This window comes from Cyclopterus lumpus, chromosome 7 (assembly GCF_009769545.1).
Source record: "Cyclopterus lumpus isolate fCycLum1 chromosome 7, fCycLum1.pri, whole genome shotgun sequence".
In the NCBI taxonomy this organism is placed as follows: Eukaryota; Metazoa; Chordata; class Actinopteri; order Perciformes; family Cyclopteridae; genus Cyclopterus; species Cyclopterus lumpus.
The window spans coordinates 15,000,655-15,014,354 of NC_046972.1; the positions used below are offsets into that span (position 1 = coordinate 15,000,655).

The window sequence follows — 13,700 nt, forward strand, 5'->3', positions numbered from 1 at the left end:
GGCTACTGCTAGTCTATTTCAGAGCCATGGTTGGTGCCATAGATTCTAACTTGTACAAACCTCAGTCAGGTAAATGAGTCAGGCACATCAGACCAATATGTATATCATACCAATGGTGACACATGGGTCTAAGGTTGCCTGCTCCTTATATAAGGTAATCAGAAATGCTCTTCAGTTGGCAATTTGATCTGCTCAATGTAGACATAGTCAATGTCACAAGGAAAGGGCAGTTGGCCTGCTTTTTCATCTGAAGGGGGATCCTCTCTTTTTAGATTTGTCTGAACCTATGGACTGCACTGAGGAGGGAGGAGGGATATGAGAGGATGAGAAAGGGAGGGAAGGCAATATGGGCAATAAAGGAGAGAAGATGTGCAACATCTGGGAAGGAGTGTTTGGACCGTGGTATCAAATTCTCCAGAGAGAGATGGTGATAATAGATAGATAGAGTAAGACAGAGTGATGGGGTGCTCCTGTATCTAGAGAGAGTGATAGAAGCAGGTCACAGAGAGCAAGATGGATGGATGGAGGGAAGAGAGGAGAGGTTGAAGGAGGCATGGCTTGTGTCATGGCCCATTTAACTGCTGCCTCTCCTGCCTGCTACTGGATTTGAGGACTGTAAACAGGATTGTCACTGACTGTCAGCTTTTTACAGCTTGTTGAAGCAGCCTTTAGTCTCGTCCACAAAACACAATCCCAGCTGTGTTTAGGCTGACATTAGCAATGCATGCAAAACACCATTTATTTACATAAGAACACTGTTTTGCTGCAGTGGGGGCCCAGTGGGCTCCATCAAAAAATATGTCAATAATTACAATAGTTGCATTGGCCAATCAAATACATGCAAGTGCACACTCCTAGTAAAATAGAACCTTTTACATTATTACAGGACGTGTGCACACAGTTTGGCTTTGGAAGTACAATTAAGTGCAATCGCTGTGCAAAGGTATTAACCACCACAGTTTATGATTGGAATCTTATTGACAAATTGACTTTCCAGATCGGTTTGCTATTATTGATATATTAGTAATGAGTGAGATTACATTATTAAGTAGCCCAATATTTTGTGGCCAGATTTATACATGTACGTATATGGTGGAGGAACCTAGCATGTAACATTACACCAGGGAAACATTACAAGCATACAAGTTAATGCTTACAACTCGCAGCATATATATACTGTGCTGTGTGTGTGTATGTGTGTGTGTGTGTATATATATATATATATATATATATATATATATATTCTTAAAAAATTTAATAAAATCTTATTTCGAAAATAATTATAAATAAATGAGTAATAAAGACAAAAGATAGAACAACCTGTATATACCCACAATGGCATATAAAATAGCAAAGTGAACGCGTGAACTGAAACAAAACTCACATCACTCATGTCACATAATCCTATCCCCGTCCCGCCAGTCAAACATGTTGCACTGTCGGTTTGGTTCTTAACCTATGCAATACATCAGATGTATCTTAGTTTCCACTTCCCTGATCTACAGTATGTTAGAAATGGGTCCCAGATTTCTGTACAGGTGTCAATTTGTCCATTTGTTATGTATATCAGACGTTCGTAAGAGGCAGTTCATGATAAAGCTGTGAAACATTCAGAATAAGGGGTTTTCTCTTTATAATTTCTTGTTTCCTGCTTGTTTCGATGTCGATGGTATTGTTGTGTTACAGAGAAGCTTAAATAATTATTTATATTTAAGATGACAAACTTTATTATTCCTTTCAATATGGACAAAGGCAGCTCCTACCAGATCTAATCATTCCCTTTCTTACTTTTCACAATAAAAGCCCGGGACATATACAATGCACTATGTAACTATTTATCAGAGGGAACTTACATTTCCTCAGAACATTTTGCGAAAAGGAAATTCAATAAAATAGCTTACAGTAGCGTAGACTACATTATAAAATAATTTACCTCAGACAGCGCTGACCCACATGAAGGTCGATGTTTTTGTCTTCATTGTACAGTAATTTTCCAGTGTATTATTCTGCGTCTAAGTCAAACTGGGGAATACTTTTGGATATTATGGAGTTGTTTCATCATGTGTTATTGCTTAAAATGTGGCTGATGCGACACACCTATGAAATATTAATGCAGACTGGACTGACTGTTGGCCTTCCTGGTCTGATTGTATTGTTGAAGTTGGAACTGCAGCTTTTTCTACTGCATTGCATTATTGTACCTCAGGGCTGAAGTGGTGTGTGTGTGTGTTTCTGGACTCCTTTTGTGTGCTTTTGTTAGTCAGCGTTCGTGTATCGCAGAATGTACGGTGAGAATCCTCATGTCACAGTGTGTGTGATCACACATGCTTTGCCTTGTCAGAGTCTGTGTGCGTGTATATCGTGATGCAGGTTGGCTGCTGCTGCTCGAGGCTCGAGGCTCGTGGCTCGTCAAACACGGTATCCTGCTGGACCTGTATGTGTGTTTGAGTGTGTGTCTCTTTGTGTCCCAGTCTATTGGATGAAGAGGGGAGGAGAAGGAGGAGGATGGTGGTGGTAGTGGAGCAGGGATGTGGAGGGGGCCCACGTGTATCCTAGCAACAGGCTGGTTTGGAAAGGGGAGGGAGAGTGCCCACAAAAATAAAACGGAGGAAATGAGAAAAAGAGAGAGGTTTCGAATAATGCGTGGATGGAGGCAGTAGAGGTGCAGCAGGTCAGCGGAGAGAAGAGCTGGAGGGTCAGATAGAAAGGTGAGATATGTATGAAGACATACCAAGAACATTTTACACATGCCTTTTGAAATGCCACAATTGAAATACAATATTGTCCATGTAAAATGATATGTATACATGATTGCGCTGATCTTTATGAAGAAATACTCCATCGTCTAACATGAGCATAGTTTAAGTAGTTTACATATGAGAATCGGGACACTCGTTCAGTCTATAAGCCACGTAACAAGTACGGTGAAATAAGCCAATTATAACTTGGTTCCACATGAGACACAAACGGTGGCCTCCTGGGTGAAAATCCTGTGTTTGTTTGACCCACACATCCAACCTGTCCTCATGAGCTTAAATAAAATGGGGGAATACCTCTTCGAACTGTATAATCTGTCTGAAGGTCACATGCAGCTTTATGAGATACGCATGCAGTCCTGTGTGTTTACTGTGTTTATTTGTTTGTTCACTCAAGTGTGTCCTGCAGTCAGGCAGTTCTACCCTTCCATCTCTCTCTCTCTCTCTCTGAATTTGACCCTTCTGCTTGGCCAGTAGAAAGTGGGGGGTTGCTGTTTGTGTCGGTCGGTTGCATGCTGTGCTGTCCTGTGTGCTGTGCCTTAAGGTGTTCCCTGAACACACACACACGCACACACACACACACACACACACACACACACACACACACACACACACACACACACACACACACACACAGACACTCGCCCCCTGGCCTACACATAGTGTGTGTGTGTGCATGCTGTCACATAAGCTACAGTCCCGGGCTAGTGATGTGCCCTACAACCTCAGGTCCTGTGTGTGTGTGTGTGTGTGTGCGCATTTCCGTGTACACATGTGTAATTGAATCTATGTAAATTTTTTGCACACTTTTTTGTGGAAGTGTTATTGCTTGATAAATTGTGTATGGCGGTCTTACGTCACATTCGTTCCTGGTATCGGGGACAACGAGCATGGGAGCAGACAGTTGAGGGCAAACGTGTGTGTGTGTGTGTGTGTGTGTGTGTGTGTGTGTGTGTGTGTGTGTGTGTGTACGTGCTCTCGTGCGTGCATATGTGCGCACTAGAGCTCTGTTGTTAGGTGGCCCGGCCCTCCTGTGATGCCACTGCTGGCCTGGCATACTGTAAACACATGTCAGAGTCACATTGGGAGGAATAAAACAGTGGAACCCACTTAAAAACAGATCACATGATTATTACACCTTTTTAGTTAGTAAGTGATGGCATTATTGACCCCCACACTGTAGTTTCATTCATGCAGTATATTTAACATATATGCAGTTTTATATCCATTGGTTTTATATTTTAGGCAATCTTGTTCAAGAAAGAGGTGTCCGACACACCTTGCCATTACCTGACAGTAGTTATGGCATTAACAATTGTTCTCAAAAACATTTCTCTCCTAAAGAAAATCATAATTTCTGTTGAGATGGCTAGATGTCAGGGTTGTCGGCACACTTTCTATTAACTCCTTTAAATAGAGTGTATGGACTTCCAGGCAGTTGTAAATGATTGAATGTAGCATGGTTTTAAAACCAGCTCATTCTTTGTTCTTGTATTTCTTATTGTCTTCATTGACATGCAGAAAATATTATGTTTCTTTCCCTTATTCCCGAAAAGACTTACTTCATACTAAGCTGTTTACATGGCTAATGAAAATGGATGTTCCGCTAATATCCCCGTTTACACACAGCTGTGCATTCTCTCTGAACTAGCAGACTTGTTCAACTGTTCAAACACAGCTTGCCTCTTTCATTCCTTCAAAAGGTTGGTGTTTGCTCCTATCCATAAACCTGTTGATATCCAAGTATTTTATGTTGTTTAAAAGTAGGTGTCTTTCTCCTTATGTCCATACATGTCAGTCTGTGAAGCTGACAATGACTGCTGTGAGCAATGAAGTGTATAAGCCCTTTCTGAACTTGCCCCAGGTATTGCCTCTCAGAAGCTGTCTTATTGTCCGAGGTTGTTGGGGTTATATGCAGCCTGAGAGGAAGACACAGGCAGGCACTACACAGGTCTGGAAAAAGGCCTGTCTCTGACTATAAACACATTTTATTTAGTTTTATTTACAGTTATTGATCTCCAAACAGGCTGGAAATCACTCAAAGGTAAGGAAGTACATTGTAGTTTTTGTTTCAGTAAACTATATATATATGTATATATAATATTATTCATCATTAAGTATCAGGTCTCTATGTAGGAAACTGAACAGGATTTTAAGCGAGGTTAGTGCATTAATAATGCAGCAAGTTACATAGCATTTATAATTGACCTAAGCCCCACTCCCCACAGCTTCTCCATCAAACTGTCAGTGATAACATGGAGCCCACACTGTTACTAACTAACCTCCTTGCATACATATTATACATTTTCTGAAGAAAAGAGTGAGGCAGAAGGGTCTTCAATATGTGTTTGAAGGATATATACAGGATGACAAACTTATTCAGCAGGCAAAACAAGTTAACAAGTAGAAGCTTAAGCGTACAGATTGGAGTGTAAAAGTGACTGAGACGGAAAACAAGGACATTAAAGATCAGCACTTTTCCTGTCAAGCAGGGTAGCTCTTTATTTACTGTTGCAATCATTAAAAAGCAAAAGCAGCATGTGGAAACGATACATTCAGTATACCTTCAGCAGCTAGTATAGCCAGGTAACCAGTATCACTATTACAAGTTTCACCATGACAAGCTCAAAATCCACAAAACCAGCCTGAAAATAATGAAAGGTTTTTTATGAGAGTCTTGGAGCAGAGCCGTAAGGTTGTCGGACTACGCTATGATTGGTCAGTCTGCAGTTGAGGGCTGGAACTTAGTAAAGAGTCATTTGTTATACTGTCTTTCACTTGTTTGGGTTGAGAAACTTCTGAAATAATTGTTGTCTCCCTCACTTCTAAAACCAAACCTACACACCTATAATTACACACTCCCCACCATGCAAGAAAGGTCCCCTGAAAAGAATACCTGTTTCACTTCTGGTTTGTTTGGGTTGAAGACACAAAATGAGCATAGGTTACCATTAGCAGCGATGGCCACCATGCCTGAGCAGAGTTGAATCCTTCCAGAAGGGTAAAAGGGGTCTTCTCTCCTCTGTCTGACCAAACACAGCTGCCAGTAACGATACTACTGTCTTTTTTTCGTCTTTCACACCCTCTTCCTCCTCCTCTTCCTCGTTTGCCTGGCAATTGTAATGGCATTGGGGATGTGAGGGTGGGGTGGGTGTCATTAGAAACATCCCTTCTGTGATAAGATGCAGCTGGTTACCATAGCAACCCTTATTACAGTACCTGCACCCTGAGATGGAGAGGAGGGGGAGGGATGGTGGAGAGACACAGACTGAGCCAGAGAGGGGTAGTGGGTCAAAAGATAATGTCCTGATTGCGTGTATGAATTGATGTGCAAGTGTGTGTATGTATGTATGTATGTGTATCTATGTGTATGTACAATGAATACACTTCAGTTCATTGGTTCAACATTAGATGCTCTACATCTGGTAAAGGCTGCACAGGGAACACTGCTTCAGAATAATGAGACACACACACACACACACACACACACACACACACACACACACACACACACACACACACACACACACACACACACACACACACACACACAGAGGTAGACAGGCGTCCCGCTTCCTGTCGACTGGAAATTTCACACTATTCACACACATAACAAGTTGTGTCATGGCGTGGAAATTAAATATTCTTTTAGGCAGCCGTGGACTTTCAGGCTCCTTGTGTCTCCACACTTTCTAGCATCAGCTGTGTGTCTCCATTTGTATGCAGATGCATTTTTGTCTGCAGAATAGGGCTCCTCTTATAAATATTGTTATATTAATATTGTATTGAATGTGAGACACCTGCAGATAATTATCATCAACTCTTTGGCCCTGCAGAGCTTTTAAACCACATTTAGTTCATTGTTTTGGATTTAGAGCACATTTATTGCATTGTTCAGGCTGAGCGGTCCCCATCAATCTCTTTTCAAGCAGCAGGCGATTATTAATCCAATAATGTTTTGTTCAGTTTGTTCAGATAGACAAAATAACGACCAGCTTTTAAAGAATGTGGTTGAGCCAGATATTTTTCTCGGGAGTGTGTGGAGACATTCAAATCATCGATCAACTACGGTCCGCTATACAACTACTGTACCCAGTGGTGGTTCTTCTGGAGATGTCAATTATTTTTGCATGTGTGAGTTTGTCTGCCGTCACACACAAGCAAGACTCACACTTTGTTCTGTGACTCAATTAATGTTAGAAACCCTCTTCTGTACCAACACACACAACCTGTTGCAGAAAATATGCTACACACACACACACACATACACACACACACACACACACACACACACAAATCAGCTATTACAATCATAGAAGCATAAAAACATACACTTCCTTCCTTGCTCACCTTCCCTGTGAGGGGGAGCTCACATTGGTTACCATGGCAATAGCAGGGTTTACCATGTGCCACTAGTTTGAAGCTGGGGAGGAGGTGTGTGTGTGTCTGTGTTTGTGTGAGGTACCACCTGTTGTTCTCCACTGACACATATAGTCCTCTGAGCAGGTAGTGAAGCCCTCTTCCTCCCTCCATCCATATTAGTCGTCCTCTCTTTCTCCCTCATTCCTTATCTTGCCTCTATCTTTTATGTCTCTTTGTCTAAAAAACAAACACACACTCACTTTCCCACCCTTTTGAGTCCCTCTTTCCTCCGTGGTACACACATAGCCTTGAGGGAAAAAGGGCGGTTCCCAAGACTTCCTGGTATTCCCATGTTTGTGTGAGCGTGAGAGACAGACGCAGAGAGAGAAAGAGAGTGTGCTCTGTCCTCTGGGAAGTTTAGTTAACATGCAGCAGGTGTGGACGTCTTTGTCTAATACAGGGTTGCTCAGTCACTTACTTATAATTATCGTGAATGTATTTCACACCATTAAACATCAGAGGAAATTGGCATGTTGGAGCAATTCAAGCAAGGCGTTTACGTAAAGGCCCTTAATGACATGAAATGCATTCCCAAAATGCTTTTAATGCTGCCATTGTGTTTGACAACATTTATTACAACAAGTTATTAATCTTCACTTTCAAAACTATCACCAATGCACCCAATGGGTGTGCTTCCATCCATCTGTTTGTATGTACATTTAAAATCTTTGCAAAAATTGGTTGAAATGTTTTCTGACTGTAGAATTGGCACCACATGCTGCTTATTTTGATGAATCAACTGGTAGTGGTTGGAAATGTGCAATTCAGTGAAAATGTTTTATACATTTGGATGGAAACCAGGCTTTTGAGAACATGTGTCTTCCTTGCTGTTGTTATTTTTGAAAAAAGACTGGATTTTTTTTACATACAGGAAGTAAATGCAAGTCCCCCTGTAGGCAGTAATGTTTAATCTCCAATATGTGATACACGCTGCCAAAACAACGCAGCATAATAATTGTAGTCCTGTAAATGTCCAATGATCACAGTATGTGATGCAACACTTGAATAGATTTATATCTGTAATCGTGCAGCTGAGATGAGATCTGCATTCATCAGTTTTCTTATCAAGGGACAGCAACTCTTCTTGAACAGAGTTATTGTAAACTACAGAAGACTGATAACTTAAACAGAAAAGTGTCAATGTGCTTTTGATAGTAGAGAGTAAAGACGGGAGTCAATAACATATTTTACATTTGAAAAGGACGTCCCTGATTTCATTTTCTACTCGTGGCAGTGAGAGAACAGTCCCGCTCTGCCAGCCTCCAGTTCTCATACTCTTAAGACTATAAAGCACGATGAAGAGATTGCATTGACCTCCATGAGTAGGTTGTGGGAGGATGCTGGAGTTGTTTGTTCGCCACCACGTTTTAATTGATGGTTTCTAGTACTTTGGAGCTGAGTTTTGTTTGTTCAAGCTGCGAGTTCACTACGTTCCACGCGAAAGAAGCTGTGGGGGAACACCCACAATCGGCATTTGTATTTTATACCTGACAACTAACATTAGCTCCAGTTTCACCAATGATGCCGATGACTTTCCTCCTAAATAGTGCCTGTGTTTTTTGTTTGTTTGAGAAGGAGACTGTGGCTGTCATTCTTTGAAGGCAGACTTATTAAACTACATCACCCAACCTTGTTGGGAATCTTCGTTGCACGCCACTCTGTCTTCATGTCTCGTATCTGTCTTGACCTTGAACCTTTGAATGAATACAACTTTTTTTTTTTAAATAAGTTTCTTCCCCTGTGTTTCCAGTGTGTGGATGGAGTCTCGGGGGTGGACTCGTCCATGAAGCGTGTGGCGGTGGTGGAGGATTTCTTCGACATCATATATGCCATGCATGTTGAGATCAGCACCGACCCCAGCAAAGCCCCGAAGCACGCCGGCCAGAAGAAGACCTACAAAGCTGTAAGAATCAGATCCTGCTACCGTTTATGTTTAGAAAATCAGGGAATTATGATTTGTGTGAGACAGTTTTTTAAATTTAAATATGGGATTCTTCCTGGTGGTTTCTTTTTGTCAATCTTCATCTTTCAGTCTCACTTTGTCGTCACTCTCCCGACAAATTTCCACGCCTCTGTGTCTCCTCCGTCTCATGCTACCCTCCGACCTCCCACCTACAGAGTGTATTCTCTCTCTCTCTCTCTCTCTCTTCCTCTTCCTCTTCTTTGGACCTCATTCCTCTTTTACTCTCTGGCAAAAAGAGAGACAAGAAACAGACGGCATCTTTGAGTTTTGGAAGGCTGGGGAACGAACAATTAATCAATACATTTATTAAATATTTGGCAGATAAAATGGTACGGAAGATTTTTATGAGCTGCTGCCCTACTTTAACTTCTTCTACCCCACCCCTCTTTAATATAGATTAAAAAAGTGATGTTTTGGGGGAGTATAGAAATGGTCTATAATATCTGAAAGCTGGGAACCGGAAGATTGTGTGTCACGTTTCTAGTCAAAAATCTATAATATACATTGTTTCGTGTAAAAGGGCGTAGAAAACTATGATGGAAGTAAATGATGGCCACTCCCATACTAAATTATGTATCAAAAGTTGTTGTAGACATTGTTGGGGTTGATGCCAGTTTGTGCTAAATATAACCATTTTTGATGACTTGAGAATTGATAATAAAAATCCTTAAAAAATACAACATCAAGACACAAAAACTTGAGGAACACCACAGAAACATCCAGACTGTGATCCAACTTAATGACATTTCTCGACGATTGAAAGGAGAGAACTTCTGTTTCTGGAAACTGCTAAGGAACCCCCTTATTGTTCATATACCAAGGAAAGACATACACCATCTAATAATGCATGCAGAAAACTGTACAATTTTGCCACAAACTGCATGTAATGTTTGCAACATAATACCAAGTGTCTTCACTCTAGCTCTAAAACTAGAAAGCCTCTGAAAGACAACAAGGTCGGCTGAAGATTAAAAAATGTTTCCAAACATTTTTCTTCATCTATGATTCTGAAGTTTAACCCAGCAGTTGTATTTGAAATATTATAGAGTAGCAATAGAAAACATCCTGGCGGCAAACATTACAAACTGGCATGGGATGTGCATGGCACAGGACTGAATAAAATCGCCCAAAACATCCGTCTACTGAACATTGCACCCTCAATATATTATCTTTTTTTCTAAGTAGCAAAATAAGACTATAATCTGAATTTTGTTCTGCAACCTGTTGAACAATTTCAAATAAAAAAGTGTAACCATGTAAATATCAGAGAAAGAAAGCGAACAATTAAAATAATTAAATGGTCGCAGACAGTGTGTTGATGTGGACTACTCAATGACATGTAATGTAAGGTAAAAGTCTGTCCATCTCTGCTCTGCTGTCTCAGCTGATGACACTGCCCTCTTTTGGTGAAATGGAGGAAGTGCACCGTTCTCAGATGTATTTGTTTGCAGAGGAATGAAGCTGTGACATCTTTGTCTTCTTTTTTTACTTTCTTACTTTCCCTTGTTCCTTTTTATCTTCTTTAGCAATCTGTATATTTTCCTTGTTGTCTTATCTTGCACGGATTGGATTTCATTTGTAAGCCTGTCCTCTGTGTCCTACTACAATATATTTATAATATATAACGTATGCAGGATAGTTGAAGCCTAGGGCTCGTGCACCATGCCACATTGCTCCAGGTCTTAGTGCCACCAAAAGCATTGAGTGACATTTGCCTTTGCTTTACTCCCTGCTTCCTGCACACACACACACACACACACACACACACACACACACACACACACACACACACACACACACACACACACACACACACACACACACACACACACACACACACAGCATACAGCAACCACCATCCACCCACGCTGGATATTTTCCACCCCTCCTCCTCTCCTCTTTTGTGCCTTTGTGCGTCTTTTCCAGAATAAATGTTTGATTTATGCATACATGCATACTTACATACATACATACATACATACATACATACATACATACATACATACATACATACATACATACATGCATGCATGCATGCATGCATGCATGCATACATACATACATACATGCATACATTCATTTAAACACACCCACTAATATATAGACCTCGGATCTTCACCATCAGCACTGAGGAGTGCTTTTTGTTTAAGATGGAAAAGTTCATCTTTAAAGATGAAACAGTTTATGCCATTTTGGGCCAATTTTATTATTTAGTGAAATGTAGACAACATTACTTGGATGATAAATAGTTCTAACAGAAACAAGTTTTCTTGGTTTAATAATATATATATATATATATATATATATATATATATATATATATATATATATATATATATATATATATAATTTACTGTCAATCCCTCAGACTAGTGTAATGTTTTTGTTTATTGGAATTTGACAGATCAGATTAAAGTGAGTCTCACTCATATGATGGTCACAGTTGTAAAAAAGTAATTTTGGGATGTGTAAGAAGCTAAAAACATGGATCTCAAACACCTCAACACAACATGCACTGTACACAGTGTCAACACAAGAGAAGAAATTAACCATCATATTGAAAAAATATTTCAATATTAAATGCAAATTTCAATGATTATAAATTGTGGAGACCAAAAATGAGAAAATACCGGATGATGTGTGCTGCCCTGTCTGCACTCTGCCTCTGTCCAGATAACACAATTGAACTCTTTTTGTTATTAAGGCTTTCAGAAAGTAGTAAAACAGTTTGTCCCTGTTTCTAACTCTGTTGGTGTGTCACTCTCAGATAGCCGAGACGTACGCCTTCCTGCCCAGAGAGGCGGTGACCCGTTTCCTGATGAGCTGTGGAGAGTGTCAGAAGAGGATGCACATTAGCACCACAGGACAGGACTACAAAGGTACAAACACAACACTGCAGCAAACGTCCAAGTCAGTGAATCCTCTCCTCCCAGTTTGAGCCGGAGGAATCTTTTTTTTATGCAGCACAAAGTCTACAGGCTACTGGCACCAGAAGGTACAACTGGCCAACTGTATCGATCTCTCTCACACACATATGCGTGTCACACACACAGAGGAGGAAAAGGGAGAGAAGAGTGATAATCGCCTTTTCTTTACAAGCATCAGTTGCCTCTCACTCTGCAATCAGTCAGAGAAACAGATCTCAGTCAGATATACAGCTGCTAGAAAAAGTTGTTTTTTCCTGTTTGTGTCGGAGCAAAAAAACTCAAACTGACGTTGTGTCTTTACACGCGGAGCATCCTGTTGCGGGCATCGGATTTACCCCGTGCATTAAAACAGCTGTGGGAAGTGGGAACTCAGGCTGTCAAACTTTGCGTCCATTGTTTCCTAACATTGTTCTTTACTTTGATATTATTGTTTTAATGACTTCAAGGATTTTTTAATGTTTTTATTGAAAACAGCTAGAAATGTGCACTAATCAGCAAAAGCCATTAAAAATAACTGAAATAAATACAATAAAAAACGATTTAATCAATGTTAATGTGTGAATATGCACAGTACTGAAAACTAATGATCACTAGTTTTAGATTTTCAGTTTCACTTCTCTTTTTTACGCCTTTTAGAAACTTTAAAATCATCTTTGCTCAATTGGCTAAGTCACCATTGGAAAAAGCTAATCTTAATATGTATACTTATGTACTACTTAATATGTACTACTTATATATATATATATACTTATATTTGTTTAAATAACATTGATTCATTGTCTTCCACAGAACACTCAACAGGGATGTTGACATCACTCAAAAAGCCAATTTAATGTAAATAGTGGCAGATCTAGTTTATGAGTAGCACTAAAGAAGCCAAACAATACTTAAAGTCTACTGCACTGATTTATTATGACACTCAATCGGTAATGTGTGCGTAATGCTTTGTCAAAACATTACGCACACATTACCCACAATCCAACGCAACCACTGACAGTTCTGTGAGCGTTGGAGTGTTGTGCTGGCAGCAGCTAATGTAACTTTGAGTCTTCAGCCCGCAGCAGAGATGAGCAGCGGTTTACAGAAGTCTGGAAAGCAAACTCATTTCTTCCTCCACACCTCCAGATGTTCTTCATTCATTCACATTCTCACATGAAGATTTAAAACGTTTTTTGTTGGCTGAAGTACCGGACTCAAGTTGAAGGGTGCTTTCAAAAGCCATTGTCCGTTTGACAAGTCCATATTCTGCGTTTTGGTTCCCCTGCTGCTTTTCGGTTAGATCATTTTCTTATTGCAATCAAACTGCACCAAGGTTTGCTTGGAAAAAGTCCAAGACCACCTTCTAAAAGCTGTCTGTGACCAGTTGTTTTGGTCTGCACCAGAGTGCAATTACTGCATTCACAACTGCCCAAATAATACAGTAACTTCAGCTTTTTCACCCTTTTTTAATTAAGAGCATACATTTGGACAGTGAGAGTAAGGGCAGAGGATGAACGTGTTACAACAGGATATCTCAAAAACTAGTATGGAGAGCTTGTCAGGGCTCAACAATAAGGATCGCCCGCTGGCCTGGGTAAAGTCAATGCCACAAATGCTCGCTACTTAGATTAGAAAAGAGTTGGCAACACTGCG

General features: G+C 40.3%; 1 protein-coding gene across 1 annotated transcript in view; it reads left to right on the top strand.

The window, feature by feature from the left end:
• The window catches only part of LOC117733814 (nucleolar protein 4-like), a 126,828-nt gene that overhangs the window by 21,720 nt on the left and 91,408 nt on the right, over positions 1-13,700 (top strand). Inside the window, exons 2-3 of the mRNA XM_034537707.1 lie at positions 8,929-9,081; positions 11,909-12,020. Of these exons, the coding sequence (XP_034393598.1) occupies positions 8,929-9,081; positions 11,909-12,020 (265 nt within the window). The remainder of the gene's footprint in view (positions 1-8,928; positions 9,082-11,908; positions 12,021-13,700) is intronic.